We start from the raw sequence: 22,644 nt of genomic DNA on the forward strand, positions 1-22,644 counted from the left end.
AGTGCCAAAAATGACTTTGTGTTTGTCTCTCCTCATCATTTTTCCCCTCAGTTTTTTTACGCCTAAAGAATAACAATAGCTTTATTTAATTTTCGAGATTTAATTTCCAAAATAAATCAGGTATATAATAGGGGCAGGCAATGAAGCAAACACCATGGCTGTGTCTGTGCACAGATTTGTGTTCTTATGGTGAACGGTTGGTCTTGCAGGTTACCTTGAAAGAACAAAATCAACTGCGAGATCAGAATGCATATGAGAAATGAAATGCTGTGAGCTACCTGTTGATATGACCTTAATTTCGACTTTAGTAAAATTATGATTTTTTTTACTTTTCAGAAAAATTATAAATATTTAAGTTCTAAAGCACTGTCCATGAAGATAATATGTAAAATGCAAATAAAACGATTTCAGCAAGGAAACGGCTCGCACCACTAGCGTGTTGTGGGGGCCCTCTAGTGGTTGTCGCTTAGTTTGCTTAGTTAGCAGGGGTGTCCAAACTTAGTCCTGTAGGGTTGGTGCCCTGCAAAGTTTAGTTCCAACCCCAAATCAAACACACCTGGGCTAGCTAATCAAGCTCTTAAGCTGCGTTCACACTGGGCTATTCCTCCCATAGACTTCCATTCAATGCGTCAGACCGGAAACACAGGGTCATGCGTCAAGTTACGCAGGTTGCTGTGGTGCAAAGTTCAAGCTTGGTAAACTCTGACCTGCGAAATCGCATCACTTGACTGCGTGAGACTAATCGAGGATCAAAACATGACATCTCTGGACAGAATTTTAAAACATAGAGCAATCTCTTGCTTTTAAAAATGTCTAATAAACTTGTTTAATCCCGCCCCTTTTCGTAGCGCCGCACGACAGAATATCGCATGCTCAAACTCTAATGTGACCGCAGCTTTACTAGGCTTTCTAGAAACAACCGTGCAGGTGTGTTGAGGCAAGTTGGAGCTAAAATCTGCAAGACACCTGTTGGCTATGTTCACAATACAAAATCAATCTGATTAGATGTTTTTAACTAACTCTGAAAGTGATCAAGCTCAAACATATTATACAATATACAATTACATTGTTATCAAAATGAAAGCAAACTCAATATCCGGTACACTGAGCCCTGGGTGTTTGTTTCCTGCAATACCTGGTTGCTCTGCTCTGGAGGTCCACTCAATCCTGCAGCCGCCATGTATGTGCTGCCAATGGTTTTAATCTTCTCCACACCACTGAACTTGGGTTTGGACAGCAACTGCGGGTAAGCAGAGGAAAGAAGAGTTGAGTGCAAGTCATGCCATGATGTTATCTTTTAATAAAGAAAATGAGAGGAGAATAAGGATGCAGAGCAGCCATATAACAAAGAAACTCAACACTAGCAATAAGAAGCAAGCCGAGCATGGACCGGGCCTATATTTAGATCATTCTGGATGAATCAGGTCACTGCCCGAATTGTTTTGCAAAACAATAGTGTAGTCAGTCAAGGTGGTGATCGCCTACAAGTCCAAGCCCTGATGCCTCATCCTCAATCTCACACAATGAAGCAGTTGAACTGATGTATAAGTGTACTTTTGCACAATGGCTACCTCATTCCAACAAAGCAATCAAATAAAAGCTAAGGTGACACCCTTACATGTTGTCAGAAGCAATGTGATTCATCCATTCATTCAGGTAATTAAAGGAGAATATAGGGAGTGTAATATAAGGAGAGCAGAGAAAACCACGACAAACACATGTTGCGAGACATGAGATGTGACATTGCTCTGACCTCATCAAAGTCTGCGATGATCTCATTGAGCAGCCTCAAACACTCCAGGCCTTCTTTGTTGATGTCACACTCAGTGTAGAACTCTTTGAAGTCCGGCACAGAGGCAAACATCACACACACGCAGTCGTATGACTTATAGTACAGGTCCTGGAGGAGAGCATCAGAAAGACATGTGCAGGAAGAGTTCAGCGCTTCTGTGCTCAAATCATTCGCAGGTAAAGAAACAACCAAAACATGTGACACGAGAGGATATTCACAAACTCACACATGATGAGGTAACAGCTGAAAAATGATAGATATGATATATGATACATGATGCGAGTGTTTTGAAGAACGTGTTTACCAAATGCACTCAATAAGGAATTCCACAAGACTAAATGTACTGAGGTATCTGATGAATTTTTTCACAAACAAAACACTGACATATTAGACAAAAATAGATCAAATGGACAGGGCTAGTTAACTGTTTTTGAGAGAATTTAATACTTATGTTCAATTGATTAAAAAAAGAATAAAGACTTGAAATAATAAAGAAATAAAATAAAGAATAAAAAATAAATCAATAAATGTTCTGTTAATTTTTTGTTTTTCTGCATTTCCCAAACAACGACATAACTCCTGGATGAACTATCATAGTACGATGCATTATTTGGGAAAAGAACAGTGTAGTGACCAGTGTTTCCCAAAACCGTAGTTACTTTGTCACAGATCTATCGTTTGAACCACATTATCTATGTAAAACACCCATAATGATGCTCTAAACGGGGTGGACTAACAACTTCTTTAGAGAAAAATTCCATAATTTGTTGTGCAAATTATATTGTTTTACTCGTGCATACATTTTTCCAATATTAGTTTTGGTTAAACATGCACTCGTTTTTCATATTAATTTAAATATATGTAAACAACACATATAGGACCTATAGTTCATAATTATTAAAACCCCTTTGATTTTTTTCTTTTTTTAATTATGTCCTAAATGATGTTTAACACAGCAGGGAAATTTTCACAGTATGCCTGATAATATTTTTTTCTTCTGGATAAAGTCCTATTTGTTTTATTTCAGCTAGAATAAAAGCAGTTTAAAATTTTTCAAAAGCCATTTTAAGGTCAAAATTATTAGCTCATTTAAGCTATATTTTTTTCGATAGTCAACAGAACAAACCATCATTATACAATAACTTACCTAATTACTCTAACCTGCCTGGTTAACCTAATTAATATTGTAAAGCCTTTCACTTTTTTAAATGTCACTTTAAGCTGTATAGAAGTGTATTATTTACTGTCATCATGGCAAGGATAAAATAAATCAGTTATTAGAAATGAGTTATTAAAGCTATTATGTTTAGAAATGTGTTGAAAAATCTTCTCTCGGTTTATCAGAAATTGGGGAAAAAAATAAACGGGGACTAATAATTCTGACTTCAATAGTATATATATATATGTGTGTGTGTGTGTGTGTGTGTGTGTGTGTGTGTGTGTGTGTGTGTGTGTGTGTGTGTGTGTGTGTGTGTGTGTGTGTTTGTGTGTGTTTTACATTGTATGTAATGTAACGTAAATTCTGCTTTTAACACCTGTTGCTTTTGTCATGAGCCACAGCTGTGTACAAAATGTTTTTTTAAAGGGCACTGCGAAGGGAACACAGTTGTCAATATGAAGATCTCTTAATCTGAACAGTAAAAACACTTTGAAAACAAATTATACCTAAGAGTGATGACTTTAATGTTTTTTTTAATAATTTCAAGTTTAAATGTTAGAATGTTCTACATGAATAGGGCATAGGGGGATAACGGGCAATAGAACACAACCAGGAACTATGCTTCTAACTACAGCTCTAAAGGTGTAGTTGCAAGCGTACAAGTTTGCGATGAAGTTTGTGCAAGTTTGTAGGAATTTGGATGTTTGTAAAGACAGAACTTGTGACCTCAGTTAGCTAACGATGGCATTCGGAAACTCACCCCTTAATATTAAAATGATTTCTGATGGCTCAAAATATATTAATATTTTCATTTTAAAATGTAATTATATTCTATAATATAACATATTTATTTTATCAAAAAAATCCAGCCTTGTTGACTAAAGCAGTCTGTTTTTAAATACATAAAAATCTAACAACAAACTCATCAATTCAATAAATGTTTCAGGTATGTTTTCTGACCTGACGTTTTGAATCTTTCTTAACTATATGAGGTGCAGTATAAACTGTGGTAGAAAATAGTTGAGAGGCAACTTAAATTACAATATGAACTCTGTGAATAGTGTACATTGTTATGGCACAGTATTACATTGGAATGGTATGAGGCAATATTGTATGATATGATACTGTGTGGCATATGGCAGTGTTTCCCAACCTTTTTTGTCTAATACTATTGTCACAAGCCAATCTGCAAAGCTATAATGAACACTGATTTGTTTTCTTTCTTTAATAATCATTACCTAAATATCTGGAAACCATAACACTACATTATTACATATCTGTGTTAAATATTTAACAAAGCTGCTCATATTGCTTACAGATACCCCCGGTTGGGAATCACTGGTATATTTCTGGTCTTGAATGGGAGACAGAGGGAGGTGATAAACAGGCTCATCCCGCTCATTCGAAGCCAGTTCCTACCTTGTATTTCCGGTTTAGTAAAGAGATAGCGGACAGCAGCCCCACCTCATTCTTTTTGTTCTCGCCCACGAAGAGAGCAGCCACGTGCGCCGGGAGAACGTTTTCCAAAAGGAGACGGTTCAGGTTTTCACACAGCTCCACTTCTTCCTTATCGGCCAGGTTCTTGTTCTTCAAGAGAAAGTCTTGACGGCAGCAGTACTCGTTCTGAGAGGAACAGAGAGGACCTGATTTTCTCTGCTGGGACAGTGCTGTGCTCTTGTATAATATGTGTTGTGTGTGTGTGTGTGTGTGTGTGTGTGTGTGTGTGTGTGTGTGTGTGTGTGTGTGTGTGTGTGTGTGTGTGTGTGTGTGTGTGTGTGTGTGTGTGTGTGTGTTTACCTGGCGGGATATGAGCAGCATGGTAAAGAGAAAAAGTGTGATGTAGATGCAACTCATGATTTTTGGGTGCTTCATCAGTCCTGCCTTGCACACCATCAGACTGTCCCCACTACAACAAACAAACACCGGACATGACTTTACTTGAGGCGCAAAATATTACAATATTGACCAATGTCCAAAATTTATTGTATAGCTTTTTATTTATTTTTTTATTTTATAGTTTTATATTTCTAATTTGAAAAAGAACTTTAGGCCTGCAATAAAAAAACATGAAACAATGACTTTTCCTTGATTTGAAGATGCAAGCCAAATAGATCAATTAAATAAATGCAAAAAAGACCACCAGCTTCAAAAATATATATTTAATAATTACAGAACTACATGCATAAATATTAAATTGAATTCCTGATGTTACAATACTGGACTTTTATCTATAAAAGGATCTCTTTACTCTATCCAGCTGCTCATTCAAACACTTATAAGTTAAATATGCACTCTGGCAACCATATATTCCATACTGGATTATAAACCCTATAAACAAGCCCCGTAAAGTATCATTAGCAGTTTATATAAAATTAGTTAATCATAAATGTGGGGCATTTACTCACTGCAAATTGCTCTGAAACCTGAGGTTGTAGAAACCAAAGCAGAACTTTTGACTTTTTCCATCCAGCTCTCCCATTTATTTCAGCAAAAATCAGCTTTTGAAGTTTAATCATTGTACTAAGGTGTTTCCTGAATCTAGTTTTCTGGCACCTGTTTTTCAAGCACCAAAATATATATTTTAATGTAGGGCTGCACAATATTGGAAAAATTTGATATTGCTATGTTTAGTTTTTCTGTGATATATACAATGTTCAGCATATATAAGTACACCTCTCACAAATCTCTCTTTTTAATTCATATTTTTAATAGGAAGCTTTACAATATTTGTGCAAATACATTAGATTAGTCAGTACTGAAGCCAAATCTGGAGCTTATCTAAAAAAAAAAAAATACGACAATAGTCCAAAAACTAGTACAGCCAAATATATGGTACAGAAAAATATTAAATACAAATTTTAAAAAAGAGGAAAAATCAAGAAAAACAAAAAACATTGAAATATTTAGTTGAAATTTTGTTGATTCTATTTTTTTTTTTTTGCAATATTTTGCTAAAATTTAATTTTATTATCTTTCAATTTCTAAATATGTTTGGTGACTAAAATATGATTTTAACAAGTATATATGTTTAAGAAATATTTTTTGTTTAAATGCACCAAAATAGATTGCCTTAATTCACTTAGAAATGGAGGAAAATATTGGGCTGTACTCAATTATGCTGAGCGCTGTATTTCGATTATAAATATAATTTCACTAGATAATTTGAATAGTTCTATTAGGAAAGATTTCATTCATTTAGATCGACTGGTATAATCGAGTCTTTGTCTATGCAGTGCATTTGTGTAAATCATAATAACGTACAACCATACACAAATACAACAGAGCCAAAAATAGTGAAAGTGAAATAAACCGTGCTTTATGGTTTTCTGGAGAGTCTAACAGTGGCCAGGAACAAAAAATTAATAATCAAACAAAAAGCAAAGCCATCATTGCATAAACTGTTTTAAAATAACAACATCTTCATCTTTTAATCTTTAATAAATAATCTAATTCTGCTATGTGACTATTGTGGATACACACAGTGCAATATCAGTGCTGCAAGATATATTGTGCAGTCCTATTTTAATGTTAAACATTAAAAGAAGATGTATACATTAAACATTCATTTTTTTCACTTCTTTATGCCTAAACATATTTTACAGTTTGCACACAGCTATTTACATTTGAAAATGTGGGTGAAATGCACCGTTGAGCTCTTCATATACCTGTATACAATTAAAGTCAAAATTATTAGCCAACCTAAATTATTAGGCTCCTTGTTTATTTTTTTTCCAAATTTCTGTTGGATGAAAAGAAGATTTTTTTCGACACATTTCTAAACATAATAGTTTTAATAACTAATTTCTACTAACTGATCTACTTTTTCTTTGCCATGATGACAGTAAATAATATTATATTAATATATATATAATATAATATATTAATATATAATATTAAAAAATATAGCTTAAAGAGGCTAATAATTTTGACCTTAAAATGGTGTTTAAAAAAAAACTGCTTTTATTCTAGCGGAAATAAAGATAATAAGACTTTCTGCAAAAGAAAAAAATATTATCAGACACACTGTGAAAGTTCCTTGCTCTGTTAAACATCATTTAGGAAATATTTTAAAAAGAAATACTAAATTCAAAGGAGGGGGGGGGGGGGGGGGGGGCAAATAATTCTGACTTCAACTGTACATATAATGTTTAAATTTTATTTTGTCTAAATAAATGTAAAAGTAAAACAAAACAGTACAAATGAACTGTTTTAAATTACATTTAACTGCATTTTCAAATTTGAAAACATTTAAGTGAGAAATAAATGTCATCTAAGGTATTATAAATATGATATTAAAAGATATACACTACCAGTCAAAAGTTTGGGGTCAGAATGATTTTTAAATGTTTTAAAAAGAGCTTCACTCGCTCACCAAGGCTGCATTCATTTCATCAAAAATACAGTACAAATTTTAAAATTGCAAAATGTTATTGACTGTAAAATAACTATTCAAAAGTAGCTTATAATTTAATTATATCATTTATTCAAGCGATTTTAAAGATGCATTTTCAGCTTCATTACTTAAGTTTTCGAAATAACATGATCCTTAAGAAATCACTATATTAATATTATATTTAGTTTTAATTGTTGTTCATTCATTCATTCATTTTCTTGTCGGCTTAGTCCCTTTATTAATCCGGGTTTGCCACAGCGGAATGAACCACCAACTGATCCAGCACGTTTTTATGCAGCGGATGCCCTTCCAGCCACAACCCATCTCTGGGAAACATCCACACACACACACACACACACACACACACACACAGACACACACACACACACACACACACACACACACACACACACACACACACACACACACACACACACACACACACACACACACACTATGGACAATTTAGCCTACCCAATTCACCTGTACCGCATGTCTTTGGAATGTGGGGGAAGCCAGAGCACCCGGAGGAAACCCACGGGAATGCAGGGAGAACATGCAAACTCCTCACAGAAACACCATCTGAGCCGATGTTCGAACCAGCAACCCAGCGACCTTCTTGCTGTGAGGCGACAGCACTACCTACTGCGCCACTACGTCGCCTTTAATTGTTGTTGTTATTATTTATTATTATTATTATTATTATTATTATTATTATTATTATTATTATTATTATTGTTATTATTATTATTATTATTATTATTATTATTATTATTAGTAGTAGTAGTAGTAGTAGTAGTAGTAATAAAAGCAATAATGACTGGAGTAATAATTTGATCTCAAACTATATACAATAATAAAGCAGTTATTTAAAATTTAAAAAAAATATTTAACAATAAAAAAAAAAATTACATTTAAAAAAAAAAACAATTGTCCCCAAACTTGACGGGAAGTGTATGCAATGTCTCGATATAAGACATGTATTTGTGAGTTTACCAGCTGTGGTTGGTGTAGAGCAGGCAGTTGTAGTTGCTGAACAGATTTTCCTGAGAGTAGAGGATGATGGTGTAGGAAACAAGGGAGACGATGAGAAGGAAGGCCAACTTCAGCTCAAAACTCACCCTCAAAAACACGCCACAGGCGATCAGTGCCAATATACAATTGTAAACCAAATACTGTAAAAACAATACAAACAAGACTTAAATTAATATAATATTCACTATTAAGAGAATATATTTTTCTCTATGTTGGTAATAATATATACATTTGAAACCAGAGGTTTACATGCACTGTATAAAAAGGCACATAACAATCTTTTTAAATGTCAGCTGTTAAATGTGACTAAACCTTTTCTCTTTTAGGTAAGTTAGGGTCATCAAAATTGTTTCTATTTTCTTAATAGCAGAATAATGAGATATTTTTTTGAGAATTTTTAAAAACTTTTCTTGAAAGTCAAAAGTTTACACACAATAGGATGACTATGCCTCTGAAAAAGCCCAGATGACAATGTCAAGGTTTTGGAAGATTCTGATTGGCTAATTGACAACAATTCAGTTATTGGAGGCACAACTGTAGATTAGTATTTAAGGAAAACACACTGCTTCCTTGTGTGACAACATGGGAAAATCAAAATAATCAACCAAGACATCAGGAAGAGAGATTTGAACCTCTACAAATCTGTTTTTTCTTTGGGTACAATTTCTAAACTCCTGAAGGTGCCACGTTCATTGGTTTAAACAATTATATGGCATAAATGGCACCATGAAGAAAGAACATTATGTAAAAATTTTGAAGCAATATCTCGAGACATCAGCCAGGAAATTAAAACTTGGCCACAAATGGGTCTTCCAAACAGACCATGACTCTAAACATACTGCCAAATTTGTTAAAATGTGCTTTAAGGACAACAGAGTGAATGTTTTGGAGTGGCCATCACAAAGCCCTGATCCCAATCCCATAGAATATTTGTGGGCAGAGTTCAAAAAGCTTGTTGAAGTAAAACAGCCTACAAATCTGACTCAGTTACACCAGTTCTGTTAGGTGGAATGCGCCAAAATTCTTGTGGAAAAAAAAACTTGTGGAAGAATACCCAAAAAGTTTGACCCAAGTTATCCAATTTAAAGGCACAGCTAAAAAATACTAAGGAAATGTATGAAAACTTCTGACTGTCTAGAAGTTAATAAAAAAATTCTATAAAAATTATCTTATTATTCTGGAATTTAGCAAATGTGAATCATTTTGATAATCCTAACAGACGTAAAATAGTAAACATTCAGTATGATTTTACATCAGACATTTAAAAAAATGTCAGGTGCCTTCTTCATAGTGTATGTAAACTTCTGGTTTCAACTGTAATACAATGTATTTATATAATATAAGTGTAATATAATTGATATGATACCCTTATTTAAAATATGAAATACAACTTAAAAATGAAATAATACAACAATAAAGTAACAATATGGGTGGGATGTGGGATTGGTTTATTTATAATATTAATTATTATACACATTGAAAAAACAATTAAAGCAGCTAATAGCTGGCTACTCACAGGCAAATATTGAAGTTCGTCTCTAGCAGAATCAGCAAAGCTGCTGTTTTGCTGCAGTAAGTCACATAAATTGTCCGTTTTTTTTAAAAACTGTGGAGAAAAAAGACAGTTTGATGGGCAAAAATTGTTTAGAGTTTGATGTTTGTGCAATGTCTGTTTCATGTTTTGTGTGTTACATTGTACAAGGCACTAAAAATAATAAGTGAAGCTGAGAATTACCAGTTCAAACATGGCTATGACGACTATAACTGTGGTGGCTACAGTTGCCAATAAGATGCGCACAAAAGGTCTCTTAACCACTGCTTTTGAAAGAGCCAAGAGCCACGTACATGACTTTAACTTCTCTGGAAACATCCTCTGAAAAACCGAGAAAGAAAAAAGAAAAGAAAAACAGCTTTAGAAAAACTCAAGGTTACAGAAGCAGGAATGTGTTGGAAAAAGCCACAATGTATTTGAGTGGGAGAGAAAGGATACTGGGAATGAATGTCTGATTCTATGTGTATGTATTTATGTTTGCGACACTGTAGCAGATGCAAGTTTGTTTTTAGTCTGTGCCAACAATGGACACAGCATATGACATTCCCCACATTACAGCACAGTACACAGCAAAGGAGAGACTGTTTGCTTCAGCATCTATAAAACCACAGGGGGCTGGACTTCATTGTGATAGACACACAAAAATACCCCCAAAACCATTAAGCCAACTCAATGTGTGTGCTGAGGCAAAAAAGGGATTGGTGGTCTAACCTGTATATGATCTGCAAAACAGATGCACAGAATCAACAGCAGAAAACACGCCAATACTGCAAACCCCAAGCCCAGCTCTATACGTCTGACAGGGAGAGAGAGAAAAAGAATCGTACACTTACAGGGCTAATGATCATAGTACACGCAGACACATTTAGCATTTAAGTGTTGAATTAAGGCTATTAGTTTTAGCTTGAGTTCATGTCACTTACTGCTTGGTAACCAACATCTGGATGATGAAGATGCAGATAAAGATGAAAGTGGCACAACCGATGTAATATTTAAAGTTTGGCATCTCTATAGTCCTGTACTGAAAGAACCACATACGAACACAGACACAAACACTTTAATATTATTTACAGTATTTTCCAGAATGACCTGTTTTTTATCATCTGAAGTGTGCTGCGACTTCTATTCCAAAGTGAATGCAATTTTCATTTCACATGCAAAAAAAACTCCCATTTACGCTCAAAAAAATAAATGAATCACAATGAAGTTTATCATTGACTGTTTGTAACCTTACAATTGTATTTAATTGACTGCAGTTTAGTTAAGCCCTCTGTGAAACACCAACCTGCATTTCCAGATCTTTTTTAGTAAACCATAGTGTGAGGCCGGAGATTTCTTCTGACTTCACCCACTGTCTGCACAAACAAGCACATGTACAAAACGTTACCATAAACATTACCATTCTGAACTTGAACCTATCCAAAAATGATTTAGTGTGCCTGTGTAAGACTAACTTGCTGGAGCTCAGATCATTGATGGTTGTGGTCATTTTGTCATGAAGCTCTTCATCAAACTTGGTCTTCTGTGATTTATTCCTACTGGAACAGAGGAGACCGATCATGGAAACAAAACACACCTTGTATCCATTAACTAACACACAGACACACAAACACAATGCACACGTCTAAATGTGCAAGGGCACCGTTGGACAGGACAGACGTTTGTCATGCTGTTATTGAGTTATATTTGACTGCAGCCAACAAAGGAGAAGCTTGGGTGAATATGTGTGAAGTCTGTAGTTATAAATGACTTGACTAATATTGCAGTTAATGTTCTGTGTAGTTAAGGGATCTAAACAATGAAAGTGAAACTTAAAAAAGAAATTCTGTTTGGAACTCTGTATGTGTGTGTGTGTGTGTGATGGCCGGTGCAGGCAGGATGCCATGTGTTAGTTTAAACCCCTGAGAGAGCTTGCAAGAGTCCCTTTGCAATATGCCTCAACACAGCTGAGGAAGGAAAATGCTGTTTCCTCTCACTCTCTCTCTCTCTCTCTCTCTCTCTATCTATCTTACTCTCTCTATTTGCAAGCAGAAACACAAACGCTTGTCTAACCCGAAAGTGCACTGTATTTTGAAAACACACCGTAGTAGAGGAAGGGAGTACAGTACAGCTACGTTCATGCTAACCATATAACCAGTTAGCAGTGGCTCTCTGAGCATTTGCATGGTTAGTGTTGAAACTACGGGCCCCACAGAGCTGGATGAGCCAGTATGGCTTCACTCACTTATATGTGCTCAAAGGAGGGGCGGGTAAAGAGAAGGGCTCCTCAAGAGACTCATCAAAGCTGTCAGAGAGCAACAGTGAGAAAGACATTGCTGCTTCAAAACCAGATTCAACACATACTAAAGGGGATATTCACACAAGGTTGATTCTAAATATACCTCGTACTATAGAGCTTGCTTTATGAGAGAATAAACAGACATAAATAAACAGACAGACAGACCACACAAACACCACTCACCTGTCTGGATTGTGAGTTGGTACTGATCTAAGAGGGATGTCCTAAAGAGAAAAACAAAAAGTCAGCAGCTGTGATGCAGCCGGTGAACTGCTTACATCTCTGATTCATACAGATTATTCAACTTTCATCATCATCAAGGAATTGTTTGTATGTAAAGATGATTTTAACAATGACATAATCTCTATAAAATGACTAAAAACAGAATAGAAGAACTGCAGATAATTATGATGTCTTTAGAAGTCAATGTGAGTAGAAGAGATAAACTAAATAAATACAAATATTCATTCATTCATTTTCTTTTTGACCTAGTCCCTTTATTAATCTGGGGTCACCACAGCGGAATGAACCGCCAACTTATCCGGCATATGTTTTACGCAACCCATCACTGGGAAACATCCATACACACCCATTCACCACAGACAATTTAGCTTACCCAATACACCTATATCACATGTTTTTGGACTTGTGGGTGAAACCGGAGCACCCAGAGGAAACCCACGCCAACACAGGGAGAACATGCAAACTCCACACAGAAACGTCTACTGACCCTGCCAGGGCTTGAACCAGCGACCTTCTTGCTGTGAGGTGAACTTGCTACCCACTATGCAGCCCAAGTCTTGATTACAGATTTTTAATATGATTTGATGTATTCCATTTAATAGTTAGTGATGACTACTCATGTACATGTATGTTTTCCATTAGCAACAGATAAAGAAATAATAGGCTCGTGGAGCAAAACCTGTCAATCCACCTTGGCAGAGCTTAAACAGCTTTATTCTGATCCACAAGAGGACAGAGTTACTCATGTGTAACTTGCATGAATACATTTTGATGTGCTTTGAAATGTTGCCCTGTAAAGCTAACCAAACCAAAAGGAAAATGCAACACTATCAAGACCTTGTTTTGAAACAAAGGATACAAGCACAGATCTGAAAAGCTATAAGGACTTATTTCATGGTTTTTTAGACCTTTTATGACCGTCATGGTCACATTGAAAAGTTGTATGGAAAATACTCTCCTTTTATGTAACGTTAAAAGTAACAGCACACAGTTCGGATGCGGTATGATTGTTTATAACTAATGAAGGATTAACCTTATAACAACAACTACATGACCATGCCCAGTTGCCCACAACTGTGAAAGACAGGTATTCAACCAACATCTCTGTAAAACAAAATGATGTCACGAGTCGTCTCGTAATTGCACCTTGTGATGTCGTAATGAATTTCTAAAAATAGATGTGATCATTGCAGAATAACAGACTGCGCAACCTTTTGTCTCAGGTTATTCTGAAGCCTTAAACAACATGGTAAATGACTAAATGAAATTACAAAGAAAAACCTTCACAAGAAGTCAGACAGTTAATATGCCATAAATACTGACATTAAATCAAAGGGAAAATGTGCAACAAATGCTTTCCACAGATGCAAACAGAGGAAAATGATGTGCTTTTCTTCTGTTTTCTTCATAGATCACGTCTTTGCTTTTAAATAAAGTTATTAGCTACTCCCATTTCAAAAAAATCCCACTGTGTATGTACAAAAGTTTGTTTTTGCACAATGATTAAAAAATGTACAGTTGTTCATGTAGTCTACCACAGAATCTGATCCAGCACTTGTGTTTTCTTGCATGTTTATTAGGGTTCAAAGGTTTATAAAAAAAAAAAAAAAACAAACATAAAAAAAATATTAAAAAATACATAAATTTTTGTATATTAGTATTAGTATGTTAACCTTTGGCAGCAGCACAGTGGCTCAGTGGTTAGCACTGTCACCTCACAACCAGACAATCGTTGGTTCAAGTCCCAGCTGGGTCAGTTGGCATTTCTGTGTCCATTTGTATGTTCTCGCATGGGTTTACTCCGGGTGCTCAGGTTTCCCCTGCAGTCCAAAGACATGCGCTATAGGTCAATTTAATAAACTAAATTGGCCTCATTGTATAATTTTGTGTGTGTGTGTGTGTATATGGGTAATTCCCAATACTGGGTTGCGGATGGAAGTGCATAAAACATATGCTGGAATAGTTGGAGGTTCCTAAGGTGGACCTTCCTAAAGAGTTCAGCTCAAACCCTGATCAAACACACCTGAATCAATTAATTAGGACCTGAACAGCACTTGATAATTACAGGCAGGTGTGTTTAATATGGGTTGCAACTGAAATCTACAGGAAGGTCGATCTCCAGGAACAGGGTTGGTCACTCCTGATCTAGTGTGATCAAAAACAGTGACAAAATTTGCATGTAGAATATGTAAACATCTAAAGCTTGCAGTTTGTCGCTTCCGCCTTAATGGTTCAGTGCTTGTTTTTTATCACCTCATACTTGAGTTTCTCATCAAATCTTCTGACCAATCAAATGCTCTCTAGTATCTGATTCTCTAGTATCTGACATCTGACGCCTCTCATTTGCTTATCATTTGATGTACTTGAGCTTAACAACTCTAAATGGCAGAGCTGTGATAAAAACAAAACACTATTGGCTGTTTTTTAAAAGGTGAGAAGCTACTATATGTCCATCGAATAAAAAATCTAATTGAAAATAAAATGCACAATTCAGAGCTCTTCATGTGAACTTTAAATTTGAAAATGGAGTGAACAAAACTTCACAATGTTGGAAGTTTGACAAAATAAGCCAGCTGTACGTGACAGAAAGTAAAACAGACTAAATGGTGGATAATCACAAGGCTTATCTGCACATTAATTTGATTGGCTGTTTCGATTATCGGTCATAAGATCAGTCCTTTTTTTTGGAGGAATCTGTCCCTTTAACTGTTGTATCACTGACCTTGCAATGACCTTTTCCGTTGACCATTGCATCAGTGTTGAATTCCTCTCGACTCTGCAGATGAGCAAACGGTTTGACTGCCCCCCATGACTCCAGGAAACGAGTCATGCGCACAGATGCTCGCATCTTCAAACCGTCACTCACACGAGGCTTTGTGATACTGGGAGCCATGAGTGACGAGTCTTTCGACTAAAAACACAAGCATCAACAAAACAATCAAATTCATCTACAGTAACAAATACAGTTGAAGACAGAATTATTAGCCCTCCTAAATTTCTGTTTAACAGAGAGAATATTTTTTCAACACATTTTTAAACATCATAGATTTAATAATTATTTTCTAATAATTGATTTATTTTATCTTTGCCTTGATGACAATACATAATATTTTTTCTGGCTATTTTTCCAAATACTAGTATTTAGCTTAAATATAATGGCTTGACTAGGTTTACTAGGCAAGTTAAGGTAATTTGGGAAGTCACTGTAAAACAATGGTTTGGTCTGTAGACAATTAAAAACAAATAAATAAAAACTGCTTTTATTCTAGCCAAAATAAAACAAATAAGACTTAATTCACCAGATCAAGTATTATACCAAAGACTGTGAAAAACTTCTTGGTCTATTAAACTTAATTTGGGAAATATCTGAAAACAGGAGGGCTAATAATTCTGACTTCAACTGTATGTGTGTCAGGAACACACAGCTGATATTCGAGTTAAAGTTCCTACCCGTGGGTCTATGACCAGGAACGTCTTAATGTTTAACTCTTTAAGGTAGGTGTCTCTCAGGTGACCATTGCCTTCCTCCACCTCATATGCCTTGTTCAAGTGCTTCAGGGTGGCTTCTGTGATGTGGACACGTCTAATGGAGTAAAGTATATATATATAAATTTAAAAAATGCAACAATTAGCACTAAACAACTGACATAATGAGCCAAACAGTTATCTATATGCAACAAAACACTTGTCATTTTAAAAGTATTTTATTGTTCATACCCTGGTAATCCACCTGACTCCATATGATTGGCCAAGGTGACATCATGTGACCAAACATCAAACTGCCACTTTCGTAAGCCAATCACACCACAGAGGACGTTTCCAGAGTGCACACCCACTCTCATGTTTATATCCACACCTGTGGCCTCACGCACCTGCCTGCAAGTGATGATTAGAAAAATATTCAACCTGTCATCTGCCTTATATCTTGGCCAGTGCCAAAATAGAAAAAGAAAACATAATAAGAGATGCTGTGTTAATGATATTGTGGATGTATATTCTATTTAAAACTATACACTTACTTAATGGCTTCACACATGTCCAGGCCCATTTTAACACAGTTTTTAGCGTGGTTTGGCAAGGAAACGGGGAGGCCAGACACACAGTAGTAACAGTCACCAAGAATCTTTATCCGCATACACTCATTCTCCTACAGGAGACACAAACAAAAGCACAATCTATAAATCTTCATGAACAACTATTACGTAAAATTCAAAGCACAAGCATCTAATTTACCAGCTCATCAATGATGTTTTTGTTTAAGAACTAAACCGACTGATAATCAGATTAAATTATAATAAATTAAATTATATTACACTGCCCGGCTAAAAAAGAAATAATTCGCCCGACCTTCTTGTGTGAATTCGCTGTGGCATTGTTTCAACAACCTTATGCAATGTGACAAAGTTTAGTCTTATTTTTGTCCAAGTTTGTCTTGAAAAAGGAAGAACAGGGAGGGAAACTGCTCTGTAAAGTTTACTCTAGAGCAAAGACATTATACACAGGTTAAGGTCATTTGGAAACCTTCTTCCTCAATTTGTGGCAGATACATTTTGAGCATCGTCAGCGTCTTCTGACATATGTAGTTATTTGAGAAATTAAAAACAATGCCACACATTGCATCAATTAGACTTAAAAGAATTGTAGACAAATGTACACTCACCAGCCAGTTTATTACTATATATTTATTATGTATATATTTATGTCCAACTGCTCGTTAACACAAATTTCTAATCAGCCAATCACATGGCAGCAACTCGGTGCATTTAAGCATGTAGACATGGTCAAGACGATCTGCTGCAGTTCAGAGTGATTTAAGTGACTTTGAACATGGCATGGTTGTTGGAGTGAGATGGGCTGGTCTGAGTATTTCAGAAACTGCTTCAGAGAATGGCCAGACTGGTTTAAGCTGATAGAAAGGCAACAGTATCTCAAATACTCCTTCCTGGAGCTCCAGCTTACTGAGGAAACACACAGACCATCTGCAATTTATCCCAACAACCACTCATTACACCGAAGTATGCAGAAGACCATCTCTGAACACACAACACATTGAACCTTGAGGCGGATGGGCTACAGCAGCAGAAGACCACACCGGGTGCCACTCCTGTCAGCTAAGAACAGGAAACTGAGGCTACAACTCACACAGGCTCACCAAAATTAGACAATAGAAGATTGGAAAAACGTTGCCTGGTCTGATGAGTCTTGATTTCTTCAGCGACATTAAGATGGTAGGGTCAGAATTTGGCGTCAACACGATTAAAGCATGGATCCATCCTGCCTTGTATAAACGGTTCAGGCTGGTGGTGGTGGTGTAATGGTGTGGAGATATTTATTTTCTTGCCACACTTTGGGCCCATTAGTACCAATTGAGCATTGTGTCAACGCCACAGCCAACCTGAGTATTGTTGCTGACCAGGTTCATCCTTTTATGACCACAGTCTACTCATCTTTTAATTACTGCTTCCAGCAGGATAATGAACCATGTCATAAAGTGTGAATCATCTCAGACTGGTTTCTGGAACATGATAATGAGTTCACTGTACTCAAATGACCTCCACAGTCCCCAGATCTCAGTCTAATAGAGCACCTTTGGGATGTGGTGGAATGGAAGATTCACATCATGGATGTGAAACCAATAAATCTGCAGCAACTGTATGATGTTATCATGTCAATATAGTCCAAAAATCTCAGAAGAATATTTCCAGTACCTTGTTGAATCTATGCCATGAAGGATTAAGGCAGTTCTGAAGGCAAAAGGGGATCCAACGCGGTACTAGTAAGGTGTACCTAATAAAGTGGCTGGTGAGTGTATAACAAACAATAATAATTGCAATAAGGATCCAATCTAATCTTATTTGCTTATTTAAATCTAGTTTTTTATAAAAATTGGCAAGGCAGTGTGTGTTAATGATCTGTATTATTTTATTGAAGGTATTATCTGTATAAAATGACTAAAACATAATAAGATTAGTCCTAATAATTACAAAGTCTTTAGAAGTCTGTCAATAGGTTTCTGTGAGCAGGAATAATCAACTAAATAAAACTGTATTGTAAACACAGGACCATTCTAAGGTCTGATCTTAGTTAACAAGAAACTAATACTTATTTTTTCATATACTTATTTAAGGATGGATCAAATTAATCAAAAAATACACAAAAAAACCTTTATAACAAAAAGGATTAATAAATACAAAAATGATAAACTGTTTTTGGACTTTACATAAGAGCATAATCATAGTCATACATAATTATACATACTTTTGCAATCTGGTCAAATTTCCCAAAAAGTTCATTCAGCATGAGCACAAGCTCCTTAGGAGAACAGTCACTGGCCAGACGTGTGAAACCCACAATGTCAGCATAAAGGATGCTAGCAGAAACAAAAGAGAAGACAAATAAAGGACACGGTTATGTGTTTCTGCAGTTGATTATGTAACTGAAACAAAGAGAGAAAAAGTGTTCAGGTCAGGTCAAATCTCAAGTCAGGACAAATAGGAAGAGTCTTTTTTACTGAGTAAAACATCAGTGGAATGCAAAAAAAAAAACTAAACACAGCTCATAAAAATTAACCCTTAAGACAGCTGTTCTCAAAGCCAAACACAATCACACACACACACAATCCATGTCATCACACTCCTAATGAACAAGTTCAAAAAGAGACTCCATCAGTCTTGCCAGGTGAACACCTTTTTATTGTTTGTTCTCTCTCTCTAACACACACACACACACACACACACACGCACAGGTGAGTGAATCTGTGTACTGCTGGAGCAGCTGTAAAGGGAGGCAAACAAGCAACCTTTCTAAATATAAACGGCTGCCTGAGAACGGAGCATTGTGGGCATGGGACTTAGAATATTAATAGATGCACCCCAGCCCCCCTCTCTACTCTTGGGGTTGATGGGAAATAAAACTAATTAAATGAGTGTCCTCATGATGAGCACTCTGAGAGTCGGGGCTAACAGACTGACCATTCATTCGCTATCAGCACTTGATTAATGAGGAAGGGCTAAATTAGAGCTTGGAAAACACAGAACAACACGCAAGCAGCTCTAGATTTCTATGAGTCTGTGATTGTGTGTGTGTGTGTGTGTGTGTGTGTGTGTGTGTGTGTGTGTGTGTTACCTGACGTTCTCATGTCTCTTCACATAAAGACTGTGGAAGTTGTTGTCCCGGACCATCCGCTGCTGTTCTTCTTTATCTTTGCACTTGCAGCGCTCCATAATGGCCAACTTCATCTTCATGGAGATGTACACAGGAAGCACTGACTGTAAAAGGTTTTCCTACAGGACAAGCAAAAACACATTTAAAGGTTTGAAGTTTACTGTGAAAGCCACATTATATTGTATCCAAAGTACTGTCTTCACTGTTACCCTGTGGGTAGAAATGTTTGTCTTCAGGGTTCAACATCAGGGCATTGTTTCAGAGATCGACTATATTCAACATGCACTGTTGTCAGAGAGGTTAACAGCCTGCCATTAAACTGTAACTTGCTTTTCACTGTTCGCTTTACATGATGTCACTTCCCCGACAACAATCAAAACAAACAGTGAAACAACAACTCCTCTGAATGAAAAAGGACACAACAAATTGAATTATAAAACGGTGAATCTATTTAGGAAGATACACTGATTAAGTTTTCAATGACAAGTGAATATTCAGCTGTCAACTCTGAAGATGAATGAACAATGGAGTCAAAAGCAAATTGCCAAAGATAATTTCAAAGTTTAAAGGAAAACAAATTAAAGTGGCATTTATTTAAGCATGATGCCTTCTGAATCTCTAAAGCTAAACTCAAAGTTTGAATGATGTCTTGTATGCTTTGATTATTAAAGAGACATTTGTAGTTTTAAAAGTGTGTTGTTGCTAAGCAGTGGCTGAGGTGTTTCAGTGGTTGCTAGGACAGAAGAAGGGCATTTTGTTAAGGAGTTCTGGGTGATTCTTCAGCTAAGGGCACACTGTCAGTCCTGTCGCTTAGAAAATATATGCCAACTCAATTGACCACATGCTGTAGGACTCTGCTGAGCTTTTTTAAGCAGACACTAGGGTATACATTCTGTGTTTATGATTTTATTTAATCGCCAGAATGGTGTGCTCATAATGTATACGTGCAGACAGTTTTATAAAGTACAACTTGAAGATATTGCCTTGATTCTTTTAGTTGGTTTAACAAGCTTTTTTAACTTCTTTCACAATTAAAAATAATGTATGAGATGAGCAACAATAAGCAAACAATGTTCCTTATAAATAAAGGGATAAAGAGATAAGCACATGTCTACTTTAAACTACCACCAATGCATATTATTTGTTCTATAACTTCTGGAGAGAGATAACACAGTTTGGATAAAGACTAGACTCTTTTCTGCTCATGTAAACAGAGACTGTCAAATGAGGCACACTGTTGCTGGTTGACAGTAATACTGTAAAATTGCACTGTAAAGAAAGCAATTATACAGAGACCTGGAAGGGATGTGATGATAGGGGAAAAATGGGTGGAAGAAAAAAAAAAAACAGTGATAGAAAAAAAAAATTTCATTTTTTTTCCCATATTTCTCGTGTATTTTTAAGTTTAAAAGCTCATTGAAATGAATATAAAAACATCTGCATTCATTTTCTTTCCATTAAAGCTTTGCATTGATCATCACCCTTCGTACCCAACCTCTGAATCAGTGAATGTATGTATACGGACGCACTCACTCTGTATGATAAACTGACCCAAGATCAGCTTCTTTACACGCCATTCGGGTGTGTGTTTAAACAGATAAATTATCTTAATAATAGGTAAGCATCTCCATCCTCATTCATTCATTTTCTTGTCGACTTAGTCCCTTTATTAATCTTGGGTCGACAAAGCGGAATGAACCGCCAACTTATCCATCATGTTTTTACGCAGTGGATGCCTTTCCACCCGCAGCCCATCTCTAGGAAACATCCACACACACACACGCTCATACGCTACGGACAATTTAGCCAACCCAATTCACCTGAAGCGCATGTCTTTGGACTGTGGGGGAAACGGGAGCACCCGTAGGAAACCCACACGAAGGCAGGGAGAACATGCAAACTCAGAAACAGAAACAGAAACGCCAACTGAGCCGAGGTTCGAACCAGCGACTTCTTGCGACTTCTTGCATTAAGGCGACAGCACTACCTACTGCGCCACTGCGTCGCCCATCTCCCTCCTGCATGTTTTATTTTAAAGACAACTAGTTTTCATACATAGATTCATACATTAATTTTTCTTATTTACCAGAGATTAACACAGCAGAATGAACCATCAACTATTTATAACAACTGGCATCTGTTTTACGCAGCGAATGCCCTTCCAGCTGCATATACTCTCACACTTAAACACGCACTCATACACTACAGCCAATTTAGTTCCTCCAATTCACTCATAGCACATGTCTTTGGGCTGCGGAGGAAACCCACGCAAACACTGGGAGAACATGCAAACTCCACACAGAAATGCCTACTGGCCCAGCCAGGGCTCAAACCAGCGACCTTCTTTCTATGAGATGACAGTAAAAATATTATAAAAATAATATTGTGTATGTTTTAACATTATCTAAGAGTAAGTGAATTAACCACAAAGCACTTCCTGGAACTACTTGAGTCTACATGAATCACGTGACTTAACCGCCTGCTGTTCACTTTCACTTTCTTTCGCAACTCCCCAACCCTCTTCGTCTGCGACACACCTCCACCATCCAACCCCCTCATACCCCCACCCCCGCTCTCCACTTACAGTACGTGTGCGATACCTCTTCATCCTCGGGTAACATGCCGGACCCACAATTCACAAATTCACAAATTAAGCACTAAACACAACATATACTGTACAAAAAAACTTCTAAATGGATCAAAAAGAGGACATAATGCCACCCCCCCTCTTCCTCATCATATTCCAATGTGGCTCGTTACAGTTCTTTTGAGGTGTAGAAAACACATCTTACTGCAAAAATGCTTGTGTGCATGAAGGAATTCATGACTCCTTTACACATGCATAAGCTCTTCAAAGGTTCTCAACAGATAAACATGTATGCACATACAAAAAGCGTGTTGAGCCCAGCTCACAGCAATCTTTTCAATGTGCCGCACACTCTGTCACAAAATAAAAGCAGGTTCAGACATAATAACATGAATTCTAAGTCAGTCAGGACAGAGTCTATAATTTTCTACTTTGGTTTGA

At 36.4% G+C, this 22,644-nt stretch overlaps 1 protein-coding gene across 7 annotated transcripts in view; it reads right to left on the reverse strand.

Moving 5' to 3' along the window:
- adcy7 (adenylate cyclase 7) overlaps nt 1-22,644 on the reverse strand; it is a 97,088-nt gene that overhangs the window by 15,156 nt on the left and 59,288 nt on the right. For 2 of the 7 annotated variants that reach the window (XM_087259792.1, XM_087259793.1), the window contains exons 6-23: nt 19,578-19,735; nt 18,711-18,822; nt 16,472-16,599; nt 16,170-16,328; nt 15,903-16,035; nt 15,175-15,363; nt 12,393-12,433; nt 11,386-11,466; nt 11,217-11,286; nt 10,855-10,952; nt 10,643-10,727; nt 10,115-10,252; nt 9,896-9,985; nt 8,341-8,519; nt 4,749-4,857; nt 4,416-4,574; nt 1,754-1,900; nt 1,136-1,240 (exon numbers count right to left, since the gene is read on the reverse strand). In XM_087259792.1, the coding sequence (XP_087115918.1) occupies nt 1,136-1,240; nt 1,754-1,900; nt 4,416-4,574; nt 4,749-4,857; nt 8,341-8,519; nt 9,896-9,985; nt 10,115-10,252; nt 10,643-10,727; nt 10,855-10,952; nt 11,217-11,286; nt 11,386-11,466; nt 12,393-12,433; nt 15,175-15,363; nt 15,903-16,035; nt 16,170-16,328; nt 16,472-16,599; nt 18,711-18,822; nt 19,578-19,735 (2,181 nt within the window). Of the gene's footprint in view, nt 1-1,135; nt 1,241-1,753; nt 1,901-4,370; nt 4,575-4,748; nt 4,858-8,340; nt 8,520-9,895; nt 9,986-10,114; nt 10,253-10,642; nt 10,728-10,854; nt 10,953-11,216; nt 11,287-11,385; nt 11,470-12,155; nt 12,216-12,392; nt 12,434-15,174; nt 15,364-15,902; nt 16,036-16,169; nt 16,329-16,471; nt 16,600-18,710; nt 18,823-19,577; nt 19,736-22,644 lie in introns of all 7 variants that reach the window. The other 5 variants (XM_087259791.1, NM_001166272.2, XM_087259789.1 and 2 more) reach the window with 4 other exon arrangements.

Source organism: Danio rerio, chromosome 7 (genome assembly GCF_052040795.2).
Source record: "Danio rerio strain M-AB ecotype USA chromosome 7, GRCz13ab, whole genome shotgun sequence".
NCBI classification, from domain to species: domain Eukaryota; kingdom Metazoa; phylum Chordata; class Actinopteri; order Cypriniformes; family Danionidae; genus Danio; species Danio rerio.